This window comes from Onychomys torridus, chromosome 19 (assembly GCF_903995425.1).
Source record: "Onychomys torridus chromosome 19, mOncTor1.1, whole genome shotgun sequence".
Taxonomy (NCBI): domain Eukaryota; kingdom Metazoa; phylum Chordata; class Mammalia; order Rodentia; family Cricetidae; genus Onychomys; species Onychomys torridus.
Genome location: NC_050461.1, coordinates 54,476,044 through 54,496,638, shown reverse-complemented (window position 1 = coordinate 54,496,638; position 20,595 = coordinate 54,476,044). Strand labels below are relative to the sequence as shown.

The following is a 20,595-nucleotide window of genomic DNA, read 5'->3' as shown; positions in this document are numbered from 1 at the left end:
TTCCTGCTTTATCACACAGGCTTGTCAGCAGGCCACCCTTCTCTGCTTTGCTTGGCAGCATCACAGTGCCCTGGGATCCATCTGTCCAATAGGAAAGACAGACTGCCTATTTCCATTGCATTTGGAGGTCCTCGCCAGCATCCTGAAGGAGCACCCCTAACCTTAACCTAGATGGGGTAACCTAGAACATCAAAATGACAATGGAACCAACACCAAGCCCCTCATAAGCACTTGACCTGTAGAGGAGACAAACGTGTTATTCTTTCCTCACAAGCGGATGAAGAGAAAGGACACATCAGGGTTGCAAGGTGAAAACGCCAAATCGGAGTGAACCCTTTGAATGATTCAGTGTGAGGCAGATCAAAGCAAGCTGCCCCAGCATGGCGCTCAAGTGCATTGCTTTCCGAGGTATCCAGAACATTCAATGTGCCTGGAGGTGACCCCAGCCCCTGGTGTGCATAACCAAATGCATACGCCATCTGTCACACCTTGCAGGAGAGGCTGGCTGTGTAGGTGACTTGAGGATATATTCATTTTCTGGCCACTTAATGTGCTGGAGAAAGATTAACCAGCTGTGATATGCAAAGGGACTCAGATTTCTCCCCGTGGGATACAGAGAAGGGATTGTTTGTAGTGCTGGTGTGAGGCAGAGACGAACTCACAGAGAACGAGGTCACAGTAAACACATCACACTCCAGGCCCTGCTCTGGGCATTTCCGGCCAGCAAGATCTTCCCCCATTGGAGAGGTGCGGTTGGAAGCTGGCCTGCCCAAGGAAAGTCTGACCCAAAGGCTGGTCCCTCTTTAAAGTAAACTAACGCTCACCCTTTGACTCTTGGTCAAGAGTCGTCCTGAGCTGACCGTGGCTGCCTTCAGCAGCATTTGGAGTCTTGCAGAGGAAACCTTAGGACCAGCTGCCTCTAGGAACCATGCCGACGGTGGATGATATTCTAGAACATATAGGGGAATTCCACCTTTTCCAGAAACAGACATTTTTCCTCTTAGCTCTGCTATCAGGTGCCTTCACTCCCATCTACGTGGGCATCGTCTTCCTGGGTTTCACCCCTAACCACCGCTGCTGGAGTCCTGGGGTGGCCGAGCTGAGCCAGCGATGTGGCTGGAGCCTAGCAGAGGAGATGAACTACACTGTGCCGGGCCTGGGGTCTGCGGACGAGGCCTCCTTCCTCAGCCAGTGCATGCAGTATGAGGTGGACTGGAACCAGAGCACCCTTGACTGCGTGGACCCACTGTCCAGCCTGGCTGCCAACAGAAGCCACTTGCCACTGAGCCCCTGCCAGCAAGGCTGGGTGTACGACACTCCCGGCTCCTCCATCGTCACTGAGGTAAGTGAGCTCAGGAATCAGGACGCCAAAAAAAAAAGCAAATAATTGACCATGTCTTAAGGGAGAACTAGGAAGCACATAGGTCTTTTACTTGCCCAGGCATGCTTTTTGGACTCATATGCCTTATAAAATCCTAGTTTCCTGGTAAAAACATGCAGCCTCTCCCTCGTCTGAGGTAGTTAGTGAGAACTCCTTCAATGCTGACAGGCATGATTCTGGTATGTGCAGGTCTCAGCAGTTAGCAACAAGCAAACACACATCAGGATGCCTGAAAATTATGCCAGATGTGGGCATGCTTCTACTGCTCACATTTGCCAGAAGCCTTCTATTATACCACACAAGTGCCACCAAAAAGAGCGTGGCCCTCCCCTGATCTGTGATCTGCTAACGGGTATTATGTTATAAGATGTGCTTTTCTCTCCAGAGATATGTGTTCCTCTTTAGTGTGGCCCAAATGCCCACAGGAAATTTGGGAGCTGGAGGTTAGACTACAGCACAACTATGTTTACTAAAAAGTATAGTCACAGGGGCAGGCAAGGTGGCTTAGGGGGTCAATGCACTTGCCATGCCAGCCTGACAACTCAAAGTCAATCCCAAACCCCTGTAAAACTGACGTGTGCATACCTACTCACATGCATCATGCACACACACACACACACACACACACACACACACACACACACACTGATGATATGCGTGGTTTAAAAGATACAGTCATGGCTGAGGGTATGGCTCAGTAGGTAAAGCGCTTGCCTTGTAAGCTTGAGTGCCTGAGTTTAACATCCAAAACCCACAGATAAAAAGCCCGGGGTGGGCACGTGAACATAGTTCCAGCATTAGGGAGGCAAAGATGGGTGGCTTCCTGAGGCTTGCTAAGCAGCCAGATGAACAAAGTTGGCCAGATTCAGGCCAGTGAGAGACCCTATCTCAATAAAAAAGAAAGCAGGATGGTTCCTGACTGGGCTGCTCTCTGGCCCCATATGCATGTGTGCATAAAACATGGACACTCGCTGGATGGTGGTGGCACATGCCTGTAATCCCAGCACTTGGGAGGCAGAGGCAGGTGGATCTCTGTGAGTTCAAGGCCAGCCTGGACTACAGAGTGAGTTCCAGGAAAGGCACAAAGCTACACAGAGAAACCCAGTCTCGGGTGGGGGGGGGACACGACACATGGACACTCACATGCATACATACACATACATACATATGATCTCATTGTGAAGCCTCATTCCATGGAGAGAAAAGCAAGCATGGAAACTTCCTGTGGAATTGTCCTACAAACACAGAGGCAGTGGTTAAGCAGCTAGTTGGAAAGGACTGCCTGGGTCCTATGAGGGTCTCCTGGCAGTGAGGAGCCGTGTCTGGGGGATCTGGAATATGCTTCATGCCACATCAAGGCTCCCAGAATGGACACCAGATCACTCTAAAATAGCTTTGCAGAGAGACTCACCTCATCGCTTTGTACAGAGGTCAGGAAACTGAGGCCCAGAGCAGGAGAAGTCAGTTGTGCACCGGGCTGCAGAGGGAGAGATGGCAGAGTGAGTTACAAGACCATCCCTTGTCTGCCAGGCCAGCACTGCCTACCCTCCACCTGCCTTCCGGGCAAATCAGACCAAAGGTATCGATCGTTGGCAGGATACTTTGAATCCCCCTATTGTTTAAAAAAAAAGAAAAAGAAAAAGAAAAAAGATAGCTTAGAGATGCTTAAACCTCCCTCTTCCTAGCTGTACAGGTCTGTCACGTGTCTACTTCCCCCACATCTGTGTCTTATGACTACAAGATGGACTTGTCTAAAGTCAAGTCACTACCTGCTTTCAGTTGGTAGGGCCAACACTTTAGCCAAGGCCCAACTCACTGTCAGGTGGAATGCTAAATGGATTCCAGGGAAAATCTTTTACTGCTGTGTAGAAAATCATCATGGGTTAGGAAACAGCTGGGTTATTGGCACTAAGCACCATGCACTAATTAGCTGAACCCCTGGAGCTCCCAGGAACGCCCAGTTCGGAATATTCAAAGAACACTCTGAGCTGAACTGTGTTCTAACAAGATTCTAACAGCATTTTCTCCCTCTCTCCCTCCTGCTCCTCCCCCGGCTTGGACCACACCTTGCATCTGGACAGTTTAACCTGGTGTGTGCTCAGTCCTGGATGCTGGACCTGTTTCAGTCGGTAGTGAACGTGGGGTTTTTCATCGGTGCTGTAGGGATTGGCTACCTAGCAGACAGGTAGGTGAAACACCTGCGGGCCTTTTAAAATAAATAACCTACAGGTTCAGACAGCGCTTGGGCTCACCCACCCTGCAGGAATCCTTCTTTGCCCCAAATGCACAGACAGACCACTCACTCCCACCCGCCTTAGTGGCGGTTGCTTTTATAATCTTGGATTTTTTTTTCAGCTGCTTTGATAATTATGTCTCATGTTTTACTCTCAGCCCCTCTGGAGGTCAGGGAAGGTGGTGTCAACCACCTCAACCACCAGGCAGGACCCTTTTCTTATGGGCTATCTACCAGTTCAGGGCTGGAAGAGGCAACAAATGATTTCATCCCTCATGTGGTTCTCTTCCCTCTCTGGCCTGTCTCCCACATGGTCATGAGCCTTCAGGAGCTGTGGGCTCCATCCATCCAGGCTAGCTAATTCTCATATATCAGAAGCCCCATCCCTAGGCTCTATGCCTATCTGTCTGTCCATATTCAGTGTCTATAGTGGCCAAGCTGTGCTCTGGCTCTGGTTGCCCACCGTTGTGGACTCCTGCTCACTGTACAAAAGTTTTGTTTTTTAATTTTCATACGTTTTATGTTTTATTTATTTATTTTTACATTTTTAATTAAAATATTATTTCATCACCCCCTTACCTTTCCTCCCTCCAATCCCTCCAGTGTCCCCCAACTCTTAAACTGATAGCCTCTTTTTCTTTGATTATTATTGTTACACACATATATATGAACAAATATATAAATACAACCTGCTGTATCTTTTTGTTGTTGTTGTTGTTGTTGTTGTTGTGTGTATTTGGTTTCAGGGCTGATCAGGATAAGCAGTCAAGAAGTTCATCCCTGGGAAAGGCTAATTCTCTCTCTTGGCAGTCCTTAGCTGCCTGTAGCTCTCTGTCTAGAGGTGGGGCCCAGAAGAGCTTCCCCTTTCCGACTTAGCATGTCTATTGATATTGTCAGTGTTCATGTCTTGTTTACACAGCCATTTCTCAAAGAGGCAGTCACACAGCAGACTTTAGACCTCCTGGTCCTTTGCAGGCCTCTTCCATGATGTTCCCCAGCCCCAGAGCTGTGTAAACTGTGCAGGTTTATTCACTGGGTCTGGGTGCCCCATAATCCATTGATTGTTGCACTGTGTCCAGGTGTAGTTTCCTGTAAGGGTCTCTATCTGCTATAGAGAGCAGTTTCCTTTTTGATGAAGAGTGATGGCTACATTTCCCTGCCGGTTATAAGGAGAAGACTTAGAATGTGATTAAGGGAGTTCTTTATAACATGCATCTTTGTTCTGTGGATGACATTAGCTAGTAAGGAAAGTCCTCAATAGAGAGAGGAGACTTGAGAAGTACTGTAGATACCTGGGTCGTCAGAGTCAATGATACAATATTCATAATGCCCCCATGTGCAGAGTGCCTTCCACAGCCAGGCACTGAAACTCTGTGACCTGAATGGTATCACTCTGCCAGTCACCTAATAGCATAGTGATATGTGCCTGTGTGTTTATGTGCATAATATATATTATGATGATACATCTGTATAGTCTCTGTGTGTGTGTGTGTGTGTGTGTGTGTGTGTGTGTGTGTGTGTGTGTGTAGACAGAGAGACATGGCTAGAAATAGCATTTCTGTGCCACATAAATGTAGTGGGTACAAATAGCCCCAGATAATCAGATGTAATAACAGAAGAAATAGGCTTTACATGTTTAAAGCACTTGGTTTTAATGAAATTTAATTGTAAAAATATTTATTTGACTCAGAAATATATGACAGCCGAGTCCAGTGCTCACTTACTGCCCTTTCTGGCCTCCCCAACCGTCTCTCTACTGTGAATATAATCTAAATGTAAGACAGCTTTCTTTGATTATACATAAGCGGGCATCAAAATTGCAAAAGAATTAAAGGTTCATAAGAATGTACTGACTTTACAAGAGCCTGAGGCTCCATTGGCAGCAGGAGGGAGGATGGATGGAGGTGGAGGCACTGTGCCAAAAGTCACAATGCATTTGTAACTGTCTGCTCAGCCTCCCTGGCTAGGTTCTCCCTGTTGTGGGAGGCTATGAGGTAGAGGGGGAGGTGATTTCGTTTTTCTTGTGATTATACAGAACTGAAGGTAGCTATTTGCAGGCTGCCCGTGAAGTCAAGACAGACACATTCATGAGGAGGTCCAGGGTCCAATCACACTCTCTGGCCATGGGCTAGGCAGCTCCTGGTTCATCCACTCCCTGGCACACCAAGGTCGACATTAACGCCAGCTCTCCAGAAGTGTCATGCACACAGGTGACAGCCTCACCCAGTAGGCTGCAGAAGCCAGTTAATTATTCTCATCCCACTCAAGTAGGCCAGGTCCAATCCCTCCCCACAGCACATTCCGGAGAACAATCCCGCCAGCTCCCCTCCTCCTCAAGTGAGCTCATCCTTCCGTTCCTATGCAGGCAATCTCTAGAAAGCTCTCACTCCCTTTTGCTCCCCTGAAGGCTTTCGATGTGTCTCTAGTTCTTTTCCCAAAGCTACTTGAAGCTTTGGCTTATTGCTCTTTTTCTGCTGCACATGCATGCACGAGGGCAGAGCAGGACTAGGAACAGAGACATACCATTTCTCTTCTGCATACTTAATGCCCACTACAAGCTTTGGACGTCACGCAATAAGTTAAGAATGTCAGGAAAACCCCTTTTATCCACAAATTGTGACCAGCATTAAAATAAAAATACTGTTTTTCACAAGCAAAATTCTAAACCTGTCCTGACAGTTGATTTGGGCATGGTGTTTAGAAGAAAGTCAGGAGGGTGTTTTGAAATTATCCTGATAAGAATACTGAAAAAAAGGAAAGTAAAAGAAATGGAAAAAGGGGAAGGAAGGAAAGACAGGAAGGGAGAAGAGAGGGGAAGGAAGAAGGAAGAAAGGAGGGAGGGAGGGAGGGGGAAGGAGATAAATTGTCTTTCAGGAATTCAACTTTTCTAGGGTCAGTTTGTGACATAGATTTTGAAATTGGTTGTTTCCTGAAATGCCTAGTTTATTTCTGCACTCACAACTTGCTGAGGAAGGGTTTTGACTGTCATCTGACACACAGAAAAGCAATCTTTCCTCAGTTCCAAACACTGTACTCTAATAAGGAATAGTGAGTGTTGCATTGAGCGGCATGCTTGCAGACATTGAAAGGCAAACTTTCTGGAGGGGACATGTCCATGAAAGTGAGGCCACTGGACACAGAGGTGTCTAGAAACAGCATTTCCTCCACATAAGCATGAGTGCGCATAACCTCAGAGGCTCAGGTGATCAGATGTAATAAGTAGAAAGTAGCTTGTTTTATAGCTGTTTACCCTTGCTTTAATGTAACATTTAAATGGTTAGTGTGTATCACTTGACTTTTAATAATGGCTGTGTTTAACAATTAATTTGCACCTCTTCTTCTTGGGAGTCAGCACCTGCTATCCCCACAGAAGCAGCTCAAATCAGAGCCCCAGTGGGCTGCGGTCAATTGTTAGCAAATGTTTAGAATCATCAGAAATGAACACTCCGGTGACCTTACAGACCAACTGTTTTACTAGGCACCCTCAAGTGACCTCTCTTAGGACCATGACATCTCTGTAAAGTAGATTTCACTGCCTGTCCTTTACAGAGAAGGAAACTGAGGCAGGACAGAATCGAAGCACTTCTTCCCAGGTACTAATGATCATATCAGTCAACCCAGATTTTGTTATAAGTCAAGCTCTGATCCACCTGTCTGGGTGAGCCTGAGGCTCTGCATCTTTATGTGGTCCCAAATAATGCTGTTCACCCCTCCCCCGATGAAGGTGGTCCTGGTCTCTATACTAGGTAGTAGACAGCTAAACGACACTCCAAGATGGTACCCAGCCACTCTGGTTCTCTCTGGTTTTCATTAAATAATTTAAGTGGCTATGATGCCTATGGTGATGGAGAAAGGGTTTCTCAAGCTACTGACTCAGACCCTCAAAACATCTTTTTTAAAAAAGACACTGACTCTTTTACTGGGACAATTGCAGTCTCTCTGTAACAGGGACTTAGTTTCCCTGCTTGGAGCCTTCAATAATGCAGTTACCCCTTCCAGGCAAAGGATTTTGTCCTTCGACAGCAACAATACTGTGGCTTTACTATGAGTCCAACTACACTAGGCACTGAGGAATTGCCACATGAGTACATTCTTACAGGTCATAAATTCCAAGTAAAGGGTTGTAGATGTGTCCAGTCCATGTCCCACATTCCACTTGTAGCCAAGGATAGCTACGGAGGCAGTCGGCACAGAATACAAATTTACTTAAAGCTTTGAGATGTGTGTGTGTGTGTGTGTGTGTGTGTGTGTGTGTGTGTGTGCAAGCACCAGCCAGAGATCAACATAGGGCATCTTCCCTTGTTGATCTCTGCCTTATTTTTGAGACAGAAATCTCTCCAGAACCTAGAGCTTGCTGTTTCAACTAGACTGGATGGCCAATCAGCCCTGGAGATCACCTGTCTTTGCCCCCCACCCCCAGCAAATGCCACCCGGCTTTCTGTGTAGATGTTGGACATCCAAATTCCAGGCTCATGCTTCAGAGCAAGAGCCTCACCTCCTGAGGCATCTCCTCAGCCCTATGATGAGATCTTCTTTAAATACCTTGATGGTTTGGTTCTTGAGCATAAACTTTGTAGATGACAATGTCATGTCACAGTATCAGAAGGTTAAGAAGCCTGACTGGTGGAAACAGGAGAGAACACTGAAGAATGAGTGGAACGTCCCTTTGGCAAGCTTGGCACTAAGAGCTGCAGCATTACATATTACAGTGGGGAGCCACCAATGGAGAACCTGGAAATGACCACGTTGAAGCCATTTTCTGTGTAGTAATTACACCAATGACTAAGGAGACAGCTAGAGTTTCACACTTCCAGCAGAAACATTAACACCCTAGTATAATTATTAATCATATTGTGGATCATTTTCAAATGGTTAGTTAATATCTGAAATACTCCCTAGAACACAGCTGTCCAATAATTGAAGCAGCTACCAAGTATTGAGCTGCCACCAGAGTGTGCAACCCTGATCGATTCTGACTTCAGTTGAACAAGCATTATATGTGTATTAGATATGACACCATCTCCTGTGAACTACTAAACAATATTCACTAACAGAGACTATCTTTTAGAACACAACCAGGGGATGGATGACTGGAAGTAACTGAGCCCCCAAGTCCACTCTCTGAGAGCCGACTCTTTTCTGTTACTATGCTGTCATCCATGAGGCTGAGGGACTTTGTAAAGCAGTGTTAGTTAGCTCATAGCTCTGGACATCCCAGGGGACGTCACTGGCATCGGCTCAGCTCTGGTTTGCCTCTTGTGACAGGTAGCAGTGGGTAAAGAAGATTGTGTGGGAGAAAGAGATTACACCATGAAATAGATCCAGAGAGCCATTTGGGAGTCAGGCTCACTCATAACAACTCACTCTTCTAAGATCTATTTCAGGGGCTGCAGAGATGGCTCAGTGTTGTCCTTTTTTAAATGGTTGCTGCCTTTTAAGCCACAGCTATCTGAATCAGCAGCTGCACTCCAGTTTTCTCAAGCTCCATCTCTTGAAAAGCTATGTAGGGAACTTAACTAAACCTCTGTCCCTCTAAAGAATTCAAGATTCAAAGGTTAAGTGGAATTCTGCTCTTCAGAGAGGCTGAATAGCAAGTAGCTCACCTCCTCTCCTTGCGAGTCCTCCAAAAAGCCCCCATGCTCCTCTTCACCCCCTCCTTATAAACCCTTTCTCACCTGGCTCCTCCCTACTACTTCCTGTCAGCTAGTTGCTGACACAGCCTCCAGACCACAGGTAAATTTTATTTAATTAAACACATCTTTGCATCATTAAACTAACATTCCAGAGTATAAACAAAAGTAACACACCTAAAATTAATATCCTACAACAGCTCGCTGAGAAAGCTTGCCACATGAGTATGAGTGTTGTGTCCACGTTGCAAGACACACACACACACACACACACACCCCCCCCCCCCCCGCCAACAAGACCACCACAGAGCCGATATCCAATAGGAAACACACAGGGGTTTATTGATAACAAGCAAGCCCAGGCTTGGTCTGTGTCCAACACTTGACACAGCAGATGGAGGAGGACAGCCCTGAACTCTCAGAGTGAGGTGTTTTTAAAGGGAAAAACTACAAGCAGGGTGGTACAAGCCTTTGCATCATATGATTGGGTGAGGGTGTGTAACCTTTGAATTTACTGGTTGGGGGTTGCAGTTACCATTTTGGGGCAGGCCTGGACAAGTCCCAGGCTCTGTCCTTGAGCTGCCATGGAGACTGGCTGACTTTGCACGTTCACATTGACCCACGCATGTAGCTCTAAGTTGGTGAGGGGTCCCAGACAGTAAACACCTGGCTGAACCTTGAGCAGTCAGAGTACGTGCAGAAAGGGAGCTACTGCAAGGACTATGTCTTCTGTTCACGGCCCTCCCAGAGACTGCTTGCTCAAGTCTCAGGAAACTGAAATTGAGGCCTGATCTCTGAGAGAAGACTGACAGCCAGTTAAGGCGTCTGCTCCGTCCTTTCGTGAGGGTCTGAATTCTATCACTAGAATACATGTTTTAAAAGCAGGGTGAGGAGAACGGGAGAGGTTTGAATCAGCAATTAAGAGCACTTTTCACTCTTACAGAGGACCCAGGTTCAATTCCCAGCACCCACATGGTGGCTCACAGCCACCTATAACTCCAGTTCTAGGGGATCCGATGCCCTCTTCTGATTTCTGTGGGCATGGGGCATGCATATGGTGAACAAACATACAGGCAGGTAAAACACACATAGACATAAAATAAAATAGTAAATCAAAAATGTTAAACCAAGCATGGTTGTAGATACTTGAATTCCAACACTGAGGAGGCAGAAAGCCTGGGGTTCAATAGCCAGCCAGCCAGCCTGCTTAGTGAGCTCCAGGCTAGGGAAAGATCCTATCTGAACAGCATCTGAGGAATAACGCCTGAGGTCAGACTCTGGTTTATACACACACACACACACACACACACACACACACACACACACACACACGCATGCATACAAAGAACTAACTGAGGACCCCAGGGAATCACTTTGTTCTCTTCCAAAGGCAATGTCCCCAATGACCTAAGCACCTCCCATCAGGCTTTGCCTATTCAGAATTCATTAGTTTTCCATATTGCCACACTGAGGACCAAGATCTTGATCCATGAGTCCTTGGGGGACAAAACATAGCTTTGTGAGCAAGGAGGACAAAGTCCTGAGCTCTCTCTCTAATACCTCATGGACTCCCCTCTCTAGATAGTCAGTTGTTTGTTTGTTTGTTTGTTTGTTTGTTTTTCCAATGTGAAGAAATGTACTAATAATGTTGAATAACTTAGCCAACATCACAGTAAATGGTGAGGTCAGAGTTAAACTCCAGTGACCATCTCTTTCCTCTTGGACAACTCTCCTGGTTCCCAGACTGATGAAACCTGAGTTCTTCCAATAAAAAATATGGAAGTCATCCCACCAGGATGTGGGGTGCTGTGGGAATGGTAACTGTGGGAGACCAAAGTAGAGACTCAGATGGCAGTTGGCTGGGACTTTAGTACCAAGTCCCCAGCTTATGGGGATTCTGTAGATCATGACCTGACTAGACTTACAGGGCAACCAGTCCTGGATGGTCTCGAAGGAGTGAACCTCGCCCAGAAGAGCAGCCACGGTACCTGGGCGAGGGGGCTCAGGGCACTCTAACTTTATCCATGCAGCCTCCCAAAGTTTACTAAACAGAACAGAGCTTACGTGTGCACCAGGGGTATCAATCCACACCTCCAGAACTGTGAACTGACCTCCGATTTTGATCACCTCTTTATAACGTCTGTGAATCTTCTCCACTTCCATGAATCCAACTGTGATGGGTCATATTGTCAGCTGGCTGGGCTCTAGGATCACCTAGAAGACAGGAGTCTGGGTGCGCCTGGGAGGGCTTTTGTAGACTAGGTTAACTGAGGTAGGGAGACCCACCTTGACTATGGGCATCACCACTCTGGGAGCGGGGGGTCTAGGATTAATGAAACGGAGAAGGTGGGCTAAGGACCAGCCTTCCCCACCCTCCGCTTCCTGATTGCAAGTGCAACGTGGCCAGCTGCCTCAAACTGCACTGACTACCCCTCTATGGCGTGCTGTCCCCTGGAATGGTGAGCTAAAATCAGTCCTTTCTTCCACCCACAGGCTGCTCTTTCCAGGTACTTGTCACAGTGCTGAGAGAAGGAATTAATAGACCAACTAATCCCGGGCCCTCTCTTGTATCTTCTCCATAGGTTTGGCCGGAAGTTCTGCCTCTTGGTCAACATCCTCATCAATGCTACCTCTGGGGTTCTCATGGCAGTTTCCCCCAACTATGCCTGGATGTTGGTGTTTCGCTTGCTCCAAGGACTGGTCAGCAAAGCGGGCTGGTTAATCGGCTACATTCTGAGTAAGAGGGCTTGAGCGGGGGAGCTTGGGTGGAAAGACAATGCTGATTTTTATTCTGTACCTAAAGAATTTTTTAAAACACCCAATCACTTCACTCTGTATTCCTCCTATGAACAGAAAACAGTGAATGCAGAATCACCACAACACCCAGAGTCCTATTTAGCTTTCTTGAAAATTTTGGTTTCTGATCCCTGGGGAGTTATATGGAGAGAAAGTCTAGCCTACACCAAATCTATTCAGGCAAAAAGACTCCAAGATAAGAGATGTGTTTGGAATGTAAGGGAATTTATTACTGTACTTCGTCTGTTCTCATAAACCACTTGGACTTAAACTCAAGGATTAGAGAAGGACACAGTGATGGTGGTGGACCTGGTTATTCATCAAGAGCTGGAGTCGCCCGGAAGAAAGGCCTTGGCAAGCCTGTGAGGGAAGACCCACCCTCACTGTGGGCAGTGCCGTGCTATGAACAGGGGTCGTGGACTGAAAGAAAAGCAGAAAATGTGCTATAAAGTCAGGGCTGTAATTTACTCACTAGTAGCCATGAGGCACAAAAGCACGCTTGCATTCCATAGCACGGTGTCTATCCAGCAGTTGTGAAAAATCGTCACCTACTTAAATCTCGGAGAGCTCCACGGTCATGTCCTTTTGGCGACATTTGGGAACTGAGCACTTTGGAATTCAGGGAATAAGACTGAAGCTTTCATTGCACAAGAAATAAATAGAACATGTGCTTACATAGGGTTTTTTTGTTGTTGTTGTTTGTTTTTTGTTTGTTTGTTTGTTTTTACCTAGTATACAAATCTGGAGAATTTCAGGGCAGAGAGAGAACATTATTCCCTCCAGAAAAGACAAATAATAAATGGTTGGTGGATGAAAGGATTAACGTATGGATCTATTCAACCAATAATTTGGTTTCTAGAAGACGCTGAGTAGAATTCAATTATGCAGATGTGCATTTTGTCATTAATCACAACCTCTTACAACTCATTTCCCTCAAAGCCCCTGCGAATGTCCTGGAGTCTTTGATGCCTACCTGTGGCTCCTCCCCATCCCCACCCCCACATCTCCCAAGCCCCATCCAGGACCCCAGCCACTTTGAAAGATTAGACACTTGCATTTATGGAAGACCTGTGCCATTTTATTTAATTAAATTGGCCATTTAAAAAATACTTAGATGGTTTGCAGTAACTTATAGAATCAGGTTTAACATGTATGTCCGTTGGATTAGAAATAATTAAAATCCTTAACAGGTCTGTGAGACATTTAAAGCAAAGACTATGGCCTGTGGGACACGTGAAATTCCAATTCTAGCACGTCTGATATGAAAACAACTAGCTCTCTGCATACAGACCCCATATGTCTGTCAAGATGCAGACATGGAGCCATAAATAAAGTTGATCTTTCCTCCATGTACAATGGTGGCTGAGAACTTGCTTCTCCAAGGATATTGTTGTATGTTTTCTACTTTCTAAGCCTTAGCTACACCCACCATGAAGGGTTCAAAAGAGATATGTATTCAACAACTCATTTGCAAAGTTTTTGAAATTTTTTAAATGAATTATTTTACAAGCTAGTACTAGCTGATCTCAGCCCACCACAGCGTTTCTAAGTCCTTAAATAAACAACAGAATTGCATTTATCTCTGTAAGAGAACAACTTGTGTGTAAATGTTCATTTATATATGAAGCATCTACAACACAAATTCAGTTTTTAATTCATTTGTTCATGCCTTGAGTTATCACTACCTGATTGATATGTTATAAAATCTTGCGTTTGTATGAACTATGATTACATTCATCCTTGAAATTTTAAAAAATATTTTTATTTTATTTTATTTTCATTTATGTGTGTGCATGTGTATATGCAGGATATGAGCAAGTATCTGTGGAGGCCAGAAGAGGGTGTCAGACCCCCTGAAACAGGATTAGAGTTTAAGGTGGTAGTGAGTCCTAACATGGGTGCTGGAACTGAACTCAGGTCCTCTGCAAAAGCAGCAAGGGCTTTTAACCACTGAACCATTCCTCCAGCCCTGAAATACTCTTTTTGTTTTCGTTGCTATTTTTGGTTTTTATGTTTTTTTTATACAAAATCATGTATGTAGTCCAGAATAGCCTTGAACTTAAAGGGATCCTCCTGCCTCTGCCTCCCAAGTACTGGGATTACAGGCAGAAGGTACCGTGCCCAGCCTCATGCCGATTGTTATTCTGTAAGTCAAACAGTTTTGCTCATTTTGCTAACATGGTTCAGTTAGTGTAAGTTTATAATTAGTACAATAGTAATAACTGCAACAAATGCTCACCACCACCACCACCACTACTACTACACACATACACACACATACACACACATACACACACACACACACACACACACACACACACACACACACACGCACATTTTAAGTTGCTCAGAGAGCTGTGTAGAAAATCCTAAATTAAGCCTGTATTTTTGAGCTGGGCATTTGTGGTTGCCTTAAGGTTGGGAGCCAGCTTTAGCTCATCCTGCTGACCATACGGATTCTTTTCTGTAGTTACAGAATTTGTTGGCCTGGGTTATCGAAGAACAGTGGGGATTTGTTACCAAGTGGCCTTTACCATTGGGCTCCTGATACTGGCGGGCATGGCCTATGCCCTTCCCCACTGGCGGTGGCTGCAGTTCGCTGTGACTCTGCCCAACTTCTGCTTCCTGCTCTATTTCTGGTAAGTCTGTTGGGAACAAAAAGAAGATGCATATAAATCATCTATTTTGTACAAGTCTTCCTTCACCATGAATGCCCTGCTTGTAAATGACAAGGCTTCTGTCACTCTTCAGACCCATGTCATGGGAAGCCAATTTTGTGTTGCTAAAATAAAAACTACACAGTCCCTCACTGGAAATCCAATCTCCTTTAGCTTAGGGTATAAGAATTTTGGGACCCTTTTCTATCATCTCATATTATTTATTTGATGTTTTGCTCCCAGCAGCTGGGATCCAGTTTGAATGGCAGACCCTTTAAAGAAATCAATAATATTGCCATTTGTTAACCTATTACTCCCTTACAGAAGCTCTAAGATGGACAGGCAGAGGGCAAATGATTATATCACTACTTTCTCATAGGCGTGACCAAGGCAGACATTTCCAGTGAATCATAACAGCAATGATCCCAAGTAAGGCCAGCATGGCACTCCAGATAGACCACACTGATAAATCAGAGTTACCCAGGCTAGTAAGATATATTCATCATCCCTACCCAAGGGAGACACATGCAGACCAGCATGTTGGTAAGAAGCCATTCATAAGAATGAGGAATCTAGAAGGGCTCTCTCTAGGTTATGAGTTGAGCTTTGGATATAGTTAACTTTGAGATGCCAAAGGGGGGTGGGCATGGTCAGACATCCAGGGCCAGAGAAAATTAAGGATCCAGAATTCAAGTAAATTGCATACATAGGGAACAAAGAGGATTGGCAAGAGCAAGTGAAAAGAGCTGGGAGATGAGAGAACCAGAACTCAAGAAATACCAGTGTTGGGGGTGGGTGGGTAAGTACTTTCCACACAAGTGCAAAGACCTGAGTTCAGATCCCCAGCACCTATGTAAATGATGGTTAGGTATAGCAGCACACCTGTAATTTCAGAGCTTGAAGGTAGAGCCAGGGGGATGGTGGCCACAGGCAGGTTCTGTTCAATCTCCATCTCCATGAAACCTCCAACAGTTACTTCCCAGGCCTGAAGCCCCCCGCCTGCCAAATCAGTAAACCTGTGGCTTCATCTCTGTAGGTCAGGTCACACCATGCTCTGTGGTAGCTTCCTGTCCCAGGCATTCCCACAGTCAGGCCTCAGTGACTGTCCAAACTTCACATGAACACAGATAACCCTTATGTGTGCTTCTAGCAAGCTGTAGAATGAGCCCAAAGCCCACCCATCTCAGCTTGGGGTGAGCCAGTATTTCCTACCCTGGTGTTCCCAGGAAAGCCTGGACCACCCACATATCCCTCTTACAAGCTGTCCAGGTTCCTACCTTCTCCCAAGTCCATACCGCTTTGTTCCCCTGCCCAAGATCAGGCAATAGCAGCCACTAGAACTTTCCTTGGGCAGCTAGAAAATAGTTCTACAGCATCCCAGTGTTTGGCTGCTGCTGAGCAGACCACACTCTGGGTCTCAACCCCTCTTCACCAAGGAGTTGCTCTGGCCCTCTCCACACAGCCCTCCTATAGAAAGATCCAGCCCAGGTCTCACCAGGCCCTACCTTTCCCAGAGCAGTAAGCCACCAAGGCTTCCAGCCCTTAAGCCTCTAACCCTGGGAGACCAGCCCTTCTAGTTTCCAGCATGGTTAGCTGACCATCCTCCTCCATGCCCACCTCTATTACCCTGATCTTCACTGCTCTTAGCACTTTAAGACACAGGCCCTTGGGGACTTAGATGGTCTGCCTGAGCCTGTTAGGTCAGGACATAGGGCCCTTGCTTAGAGCGGCACCTTAGGATTTGTGGGGGTTCTTAAGCCTGCAAGGGCAAGTTCAAACCATTCAGTTTCTGCATTTTGCCTGGAAACTAGAAGGGCTGGGCTCCCAGGGTTAGAGGCTTAAGGGCTGGAAGCCTTGGTGGCTTACTGCTCTGACCTCAGAAGCTTAAGTCATTTTTTTCAGCATAAAATATATTTTAAAAAAAAAAACATACAACATGGTATAATATATTATCTATAATATATAGCTATATAATAATACATCAACTATATATCACATAATATTTAGTATGTATGTGTGTATATATACCATATATATCCTTGTTCCCTTCCGTGATGATTTGCACCTCCCACCTCCACCTCTATTCTTTGACCGTAGTTCTTGGCCTGTACAAGGTCTGGGGCTCGCCCAGAGGCCCACCCCTCCTCGTGGTGACACAAGCCACATGTTCAGCTGTACCCTGCTTAGCAGCTCACTTGCTGCTGTTGAGGTTAGGAGTCTCTGAGGAGGCCTGAAGGCATCCTGGACACAGGCTGGCTGCAAATCAGCACCTGAGGGAGGACAGAGCCTCCTGTGCTCTGCACAGCAGCCTTGGCATCCTAGGTCGATCCAACGGAACCTCCCTGAGCAATATGCTCCCAGAAACTCAACTGTGTGAATTGGCAGTGGGGAGGCAGCAAGGTACTCCTCCCCTCCCCTTATACCCTAGGTGCATCCCCGAATCTCCAAGATGGCTGATCTCCCAGAACAAAAATGCGAAGGCCATGAAGATAATTAAGCACATTGCTAAGAAAAACGGAAAACCAATGCCAGTATCTTTTCAGGTGAGTTGAGGCCTTGGGTGTCAACTGGGGGATAGTGAGAAGGGAGGGTGTGGAAAACATGTCATGTGTGCTAGCCATCCCACTGGAGAGGCACAGGACCCACCCTCTTGCATTTTGGTGGCACTGTAGGAAATACCATAGACATAAGATTTGTGTTCCTTGGGGGAATAAACAGACAGCAACCATCTGATTCAAAAATAAACCAGATTTTTTAAAAGAAATCAGTGAGGAGCTGTTTCTAAATTGTACAACTTAAGGTTTTGCTGGCCACTCCACCTTGGAAGATGTGCTGTCTCCTGCATGCCCAGCTTCCCAGGTCAGATTCTAGGTCCACAAGGCAGAGTTCTGAACACAAATCATTTCCTAGAATTGGAAGAATTATGGATGCAGCCATTTGGTGTGTGTTTCAGACTTTTGCTTTTAGTAGGTCTCATCACTCTGAACTCAACCCTTTTCATCTGATGGGGCTAGGAAGGAGAAATGGATTGTGTTAGAAAAGTGCATCAAGGGTTAGGATATAGCCCAGCTGATAGAGGGCTTGCCTAGCATGCATGAAGCCCCGGGTTCAATTCCCAGAGCTGCATGAAAGCTTTGAGTGTGCGTGCCTGTAACTCCAGCACTTTGGGGGTGGTAGAGGCCGGAGGCTCAGCAGTTGTGGTCATCCTTGGCTACATAGTGAGTTCAAGGCTAATCTAGGCAGAAACTCTGTTTCAAAAGAAAATAAATGAATATTATGTCAAGTTAAGAGTAAAAATTTTCTGATTGAGAATGTGGCATAGGTTAACCATAAGCTTTTGACATTTACATGACTTTGGATTGAAGAGGCTTGGAGATTGTGTATGTGGGGGTGAGAGGTGGATAGTCCTGAGGTTTGATGTCAGTAATCATCTTTGATCCCTCGTCTACCTTACTCAGTAAGGCAAGGTCACTCAATCAAACCTAGAGCTCACTGATAAGGCTAGTCTTGTTAGCCAGCTTGCTCTGGGAATCACTGGCCAGTGGCCACACCCACCCAGCATTTAGATGGGTTTTGGGGATCTGAACTCAGTCCTCATGCTTGTACAATAAGTGCTTTCACTGATGAGCTGTCTCTTCAGCCTCCCTGTACTTTATCCCTACTGAGCTCCAAGTGATGTTGGTCTCAGTGTCAAGGGCTCAGTCGTGAGCTTCCTTCCTATTGGTCCAGATGGACCACTCAGGACCACAGAGCTGGGTCTCTGTGGTACCCCAGCGTACCTTACAAAGCACATGCTGTGAGCAACCTAACTGCTCTATATCCCAGAGTGCAACAGAGTGAAAAATAGATCTTAACTTGTAAGGTAAAGATTAAATAAGACAGTGTGCTCTATGGCCAACATAGAACTGAGCCCATGATGGATGCTCAGTATTAAATATGGCTGCTGTTCTCTGTAGGACCCAGAGACCCCTTCTAACAGAAAACACCCTTCTTGTTCTTAGAGCCTGAGAGCAGATGAGGATGCTGGTGAGAAGCTGAACCCTTCATTCCTGGACTTGGTCAGAACCCCTCAGATAAGGAAACATACTTTGATCTTGATGTACAACTGGTAAGACATTCCTCTGCTTTGACTTAAAAATTCCTCTACATTCCTACGACCATAGTCACCCACGTTAAAGAGAGGAAGAAGCATGCACGCCCTCAAATTACCGCCTCCCCCCAGATTAGTATCAACAGCGGATGTTGATGTGTAGCTCACAGAAAGCAGGTTTGCCTGATAACATTTTCTTCAGACACATGTGAATCTTGCCTTGGAATTGGACAGAATTTCCAACCATTTACAAAGTGGTCCTTGACATGCTTCTGTTGTTTTGTGCTACGGATTTATGTGGCATGGCATTCTTTGGACTGACAACTATAAAAGTATCTGTCAGTTCCGAAAAATATTAAAGATGCACGTTGTCCTGTAGCATCAAACACTCAATATTTAATTATTTGCATAAAAGTAAACATGGGGCTGGAGAGATAGCTCAATGGTTAAAAAAACATTTGTGGCTGGTTCAGTTCCCAGCACCACACTGTGGTTCACACTACCTATAACTCCACTTCCAAGAGTTTGGTCATCACCTTCTGGCCTCCGTGGGTGCCAGGCATGCACATAGTACTCTCAAATGCAGGCTTTTAAAGCACCCATACGCACAAACTGAAAAATAAATAAATATTTTTTAAAATAAGCATGTTATATCCATATCACTAATATACAATTTTGCTTTCACCTTAATAAATGGTAAAGTTACACAGAGACCAAAGAATTATTTTAAAATACATTTTTATGATTATCAGTAAATAGTGGATTTGTATGCCTACTTTATAGACCTATATACCCAGAGTGTCACAAGAATTTCTTGGGTGAAAAGCAGTTGGGGGTGTAAAAACATTGCAGGAGCCGTGGCTGTGGCCCAGCAACCAGTAGGTTTTTTGTTGTTGTTGTTTTTTAACTCTTCAAGTGCTTCTAATATATAATGCAAAATGAGAAGTATTAGTACAGATTATTAGACCCTGCGTGCAGATCTCCACAGATGTACAGAGCCAGTGAGGGGAAAATAAACAGATAAACTACCCGGGGCTATATGCAGAATACAGCACTGACTTTACAATGCAGAGACCAGAGCTTCTCGTGGCTGGCTGTGCACAGGCACCCTTAGAGCCCTGTGTGTCCCTGTGGGGGCCTCCATGCTGAGGAAGCTAGTCCCCCACCCTGAGCGCCGCCCTCACACTGGCTGCAGAGAGTCCTGTCCTCACTAGCAAAAGCCACATTCGTCGCAGTACTGCATGGCACGGGCAGTTTGACCTTTGGCCACACTCCCCTTTCCCTCTGAATACTTAACCTTGCCCGTCAGCCTCAGATTTTCCATTATTTTAAGTTAGCAAAATTAGGAACACTCTCAGCAGGCTTGTTGTATCAGGCCGCGGGGGAAACCACTGAGAAGGGAGGCTACATACATCGGGTCTTTGGGTCCATGAAATTTGAATTAAGTAGTCAGGTCATTACATCCAAAATGCTTCAGAAGACCACAAAGAGGCTGGGAGGGAGACTCAGAGGGTAAACCCCATGCAAGCATGAGGACCTGAGGTCAGATCCCCAGTGCCACATAGAAAGCTGGGTCTGAAGGCGTGTGCCTGTAATCCTAGTGCTGGGAAGGTGAAGACAGAAGGCTCTCTGGGGCTGGCTGGACAAACAGCCTAGAAAACCGGGGTCTCCAGATTCAGCGAGAGAGGGTCTATCTCAAAATATGAAGTAGAGAGAAATGTATCGATCTCTGGCCTACACATTTACTTTCACACACACAGGAACACTTATACACAAACACACACAATAGATAAATATGAGCAAAGAGA

The 20,595-nt window shown here is 45.8% G+C and overlaps 1 protein-coding gene across 1 annotated transcript in view; it reads left to right on the top strand.

The window, feature by feature from the left end:
• Nucleotides 1-786: 786 nt before the first annotated feature.
• Nucleotides 787-20,595, top strand: part of Slc22a2 (solute carrier family 22 member 2) — a 34,614-nt gene continuing 14,805 nt past the window's right edge. The window contains 6 exon segments of the mRNA XM_036169027.1: nt 787-1,342; nt 3,463-3,566; nt 11,827-11,981; nt 14,511-14,679; nt 17,126-17,240; nt 18,699-18,805. Coding sequence (XP_036024920.1) covers nt 929-1,342; nt 3,463-3,566; nt 11,827-11,981; nt 14,511-14,679; nt 17,126-17,240; nt 18,699-18,805 — 1,064 coding nt within the window. The 5' untranslated portion in view covers nt 787-928.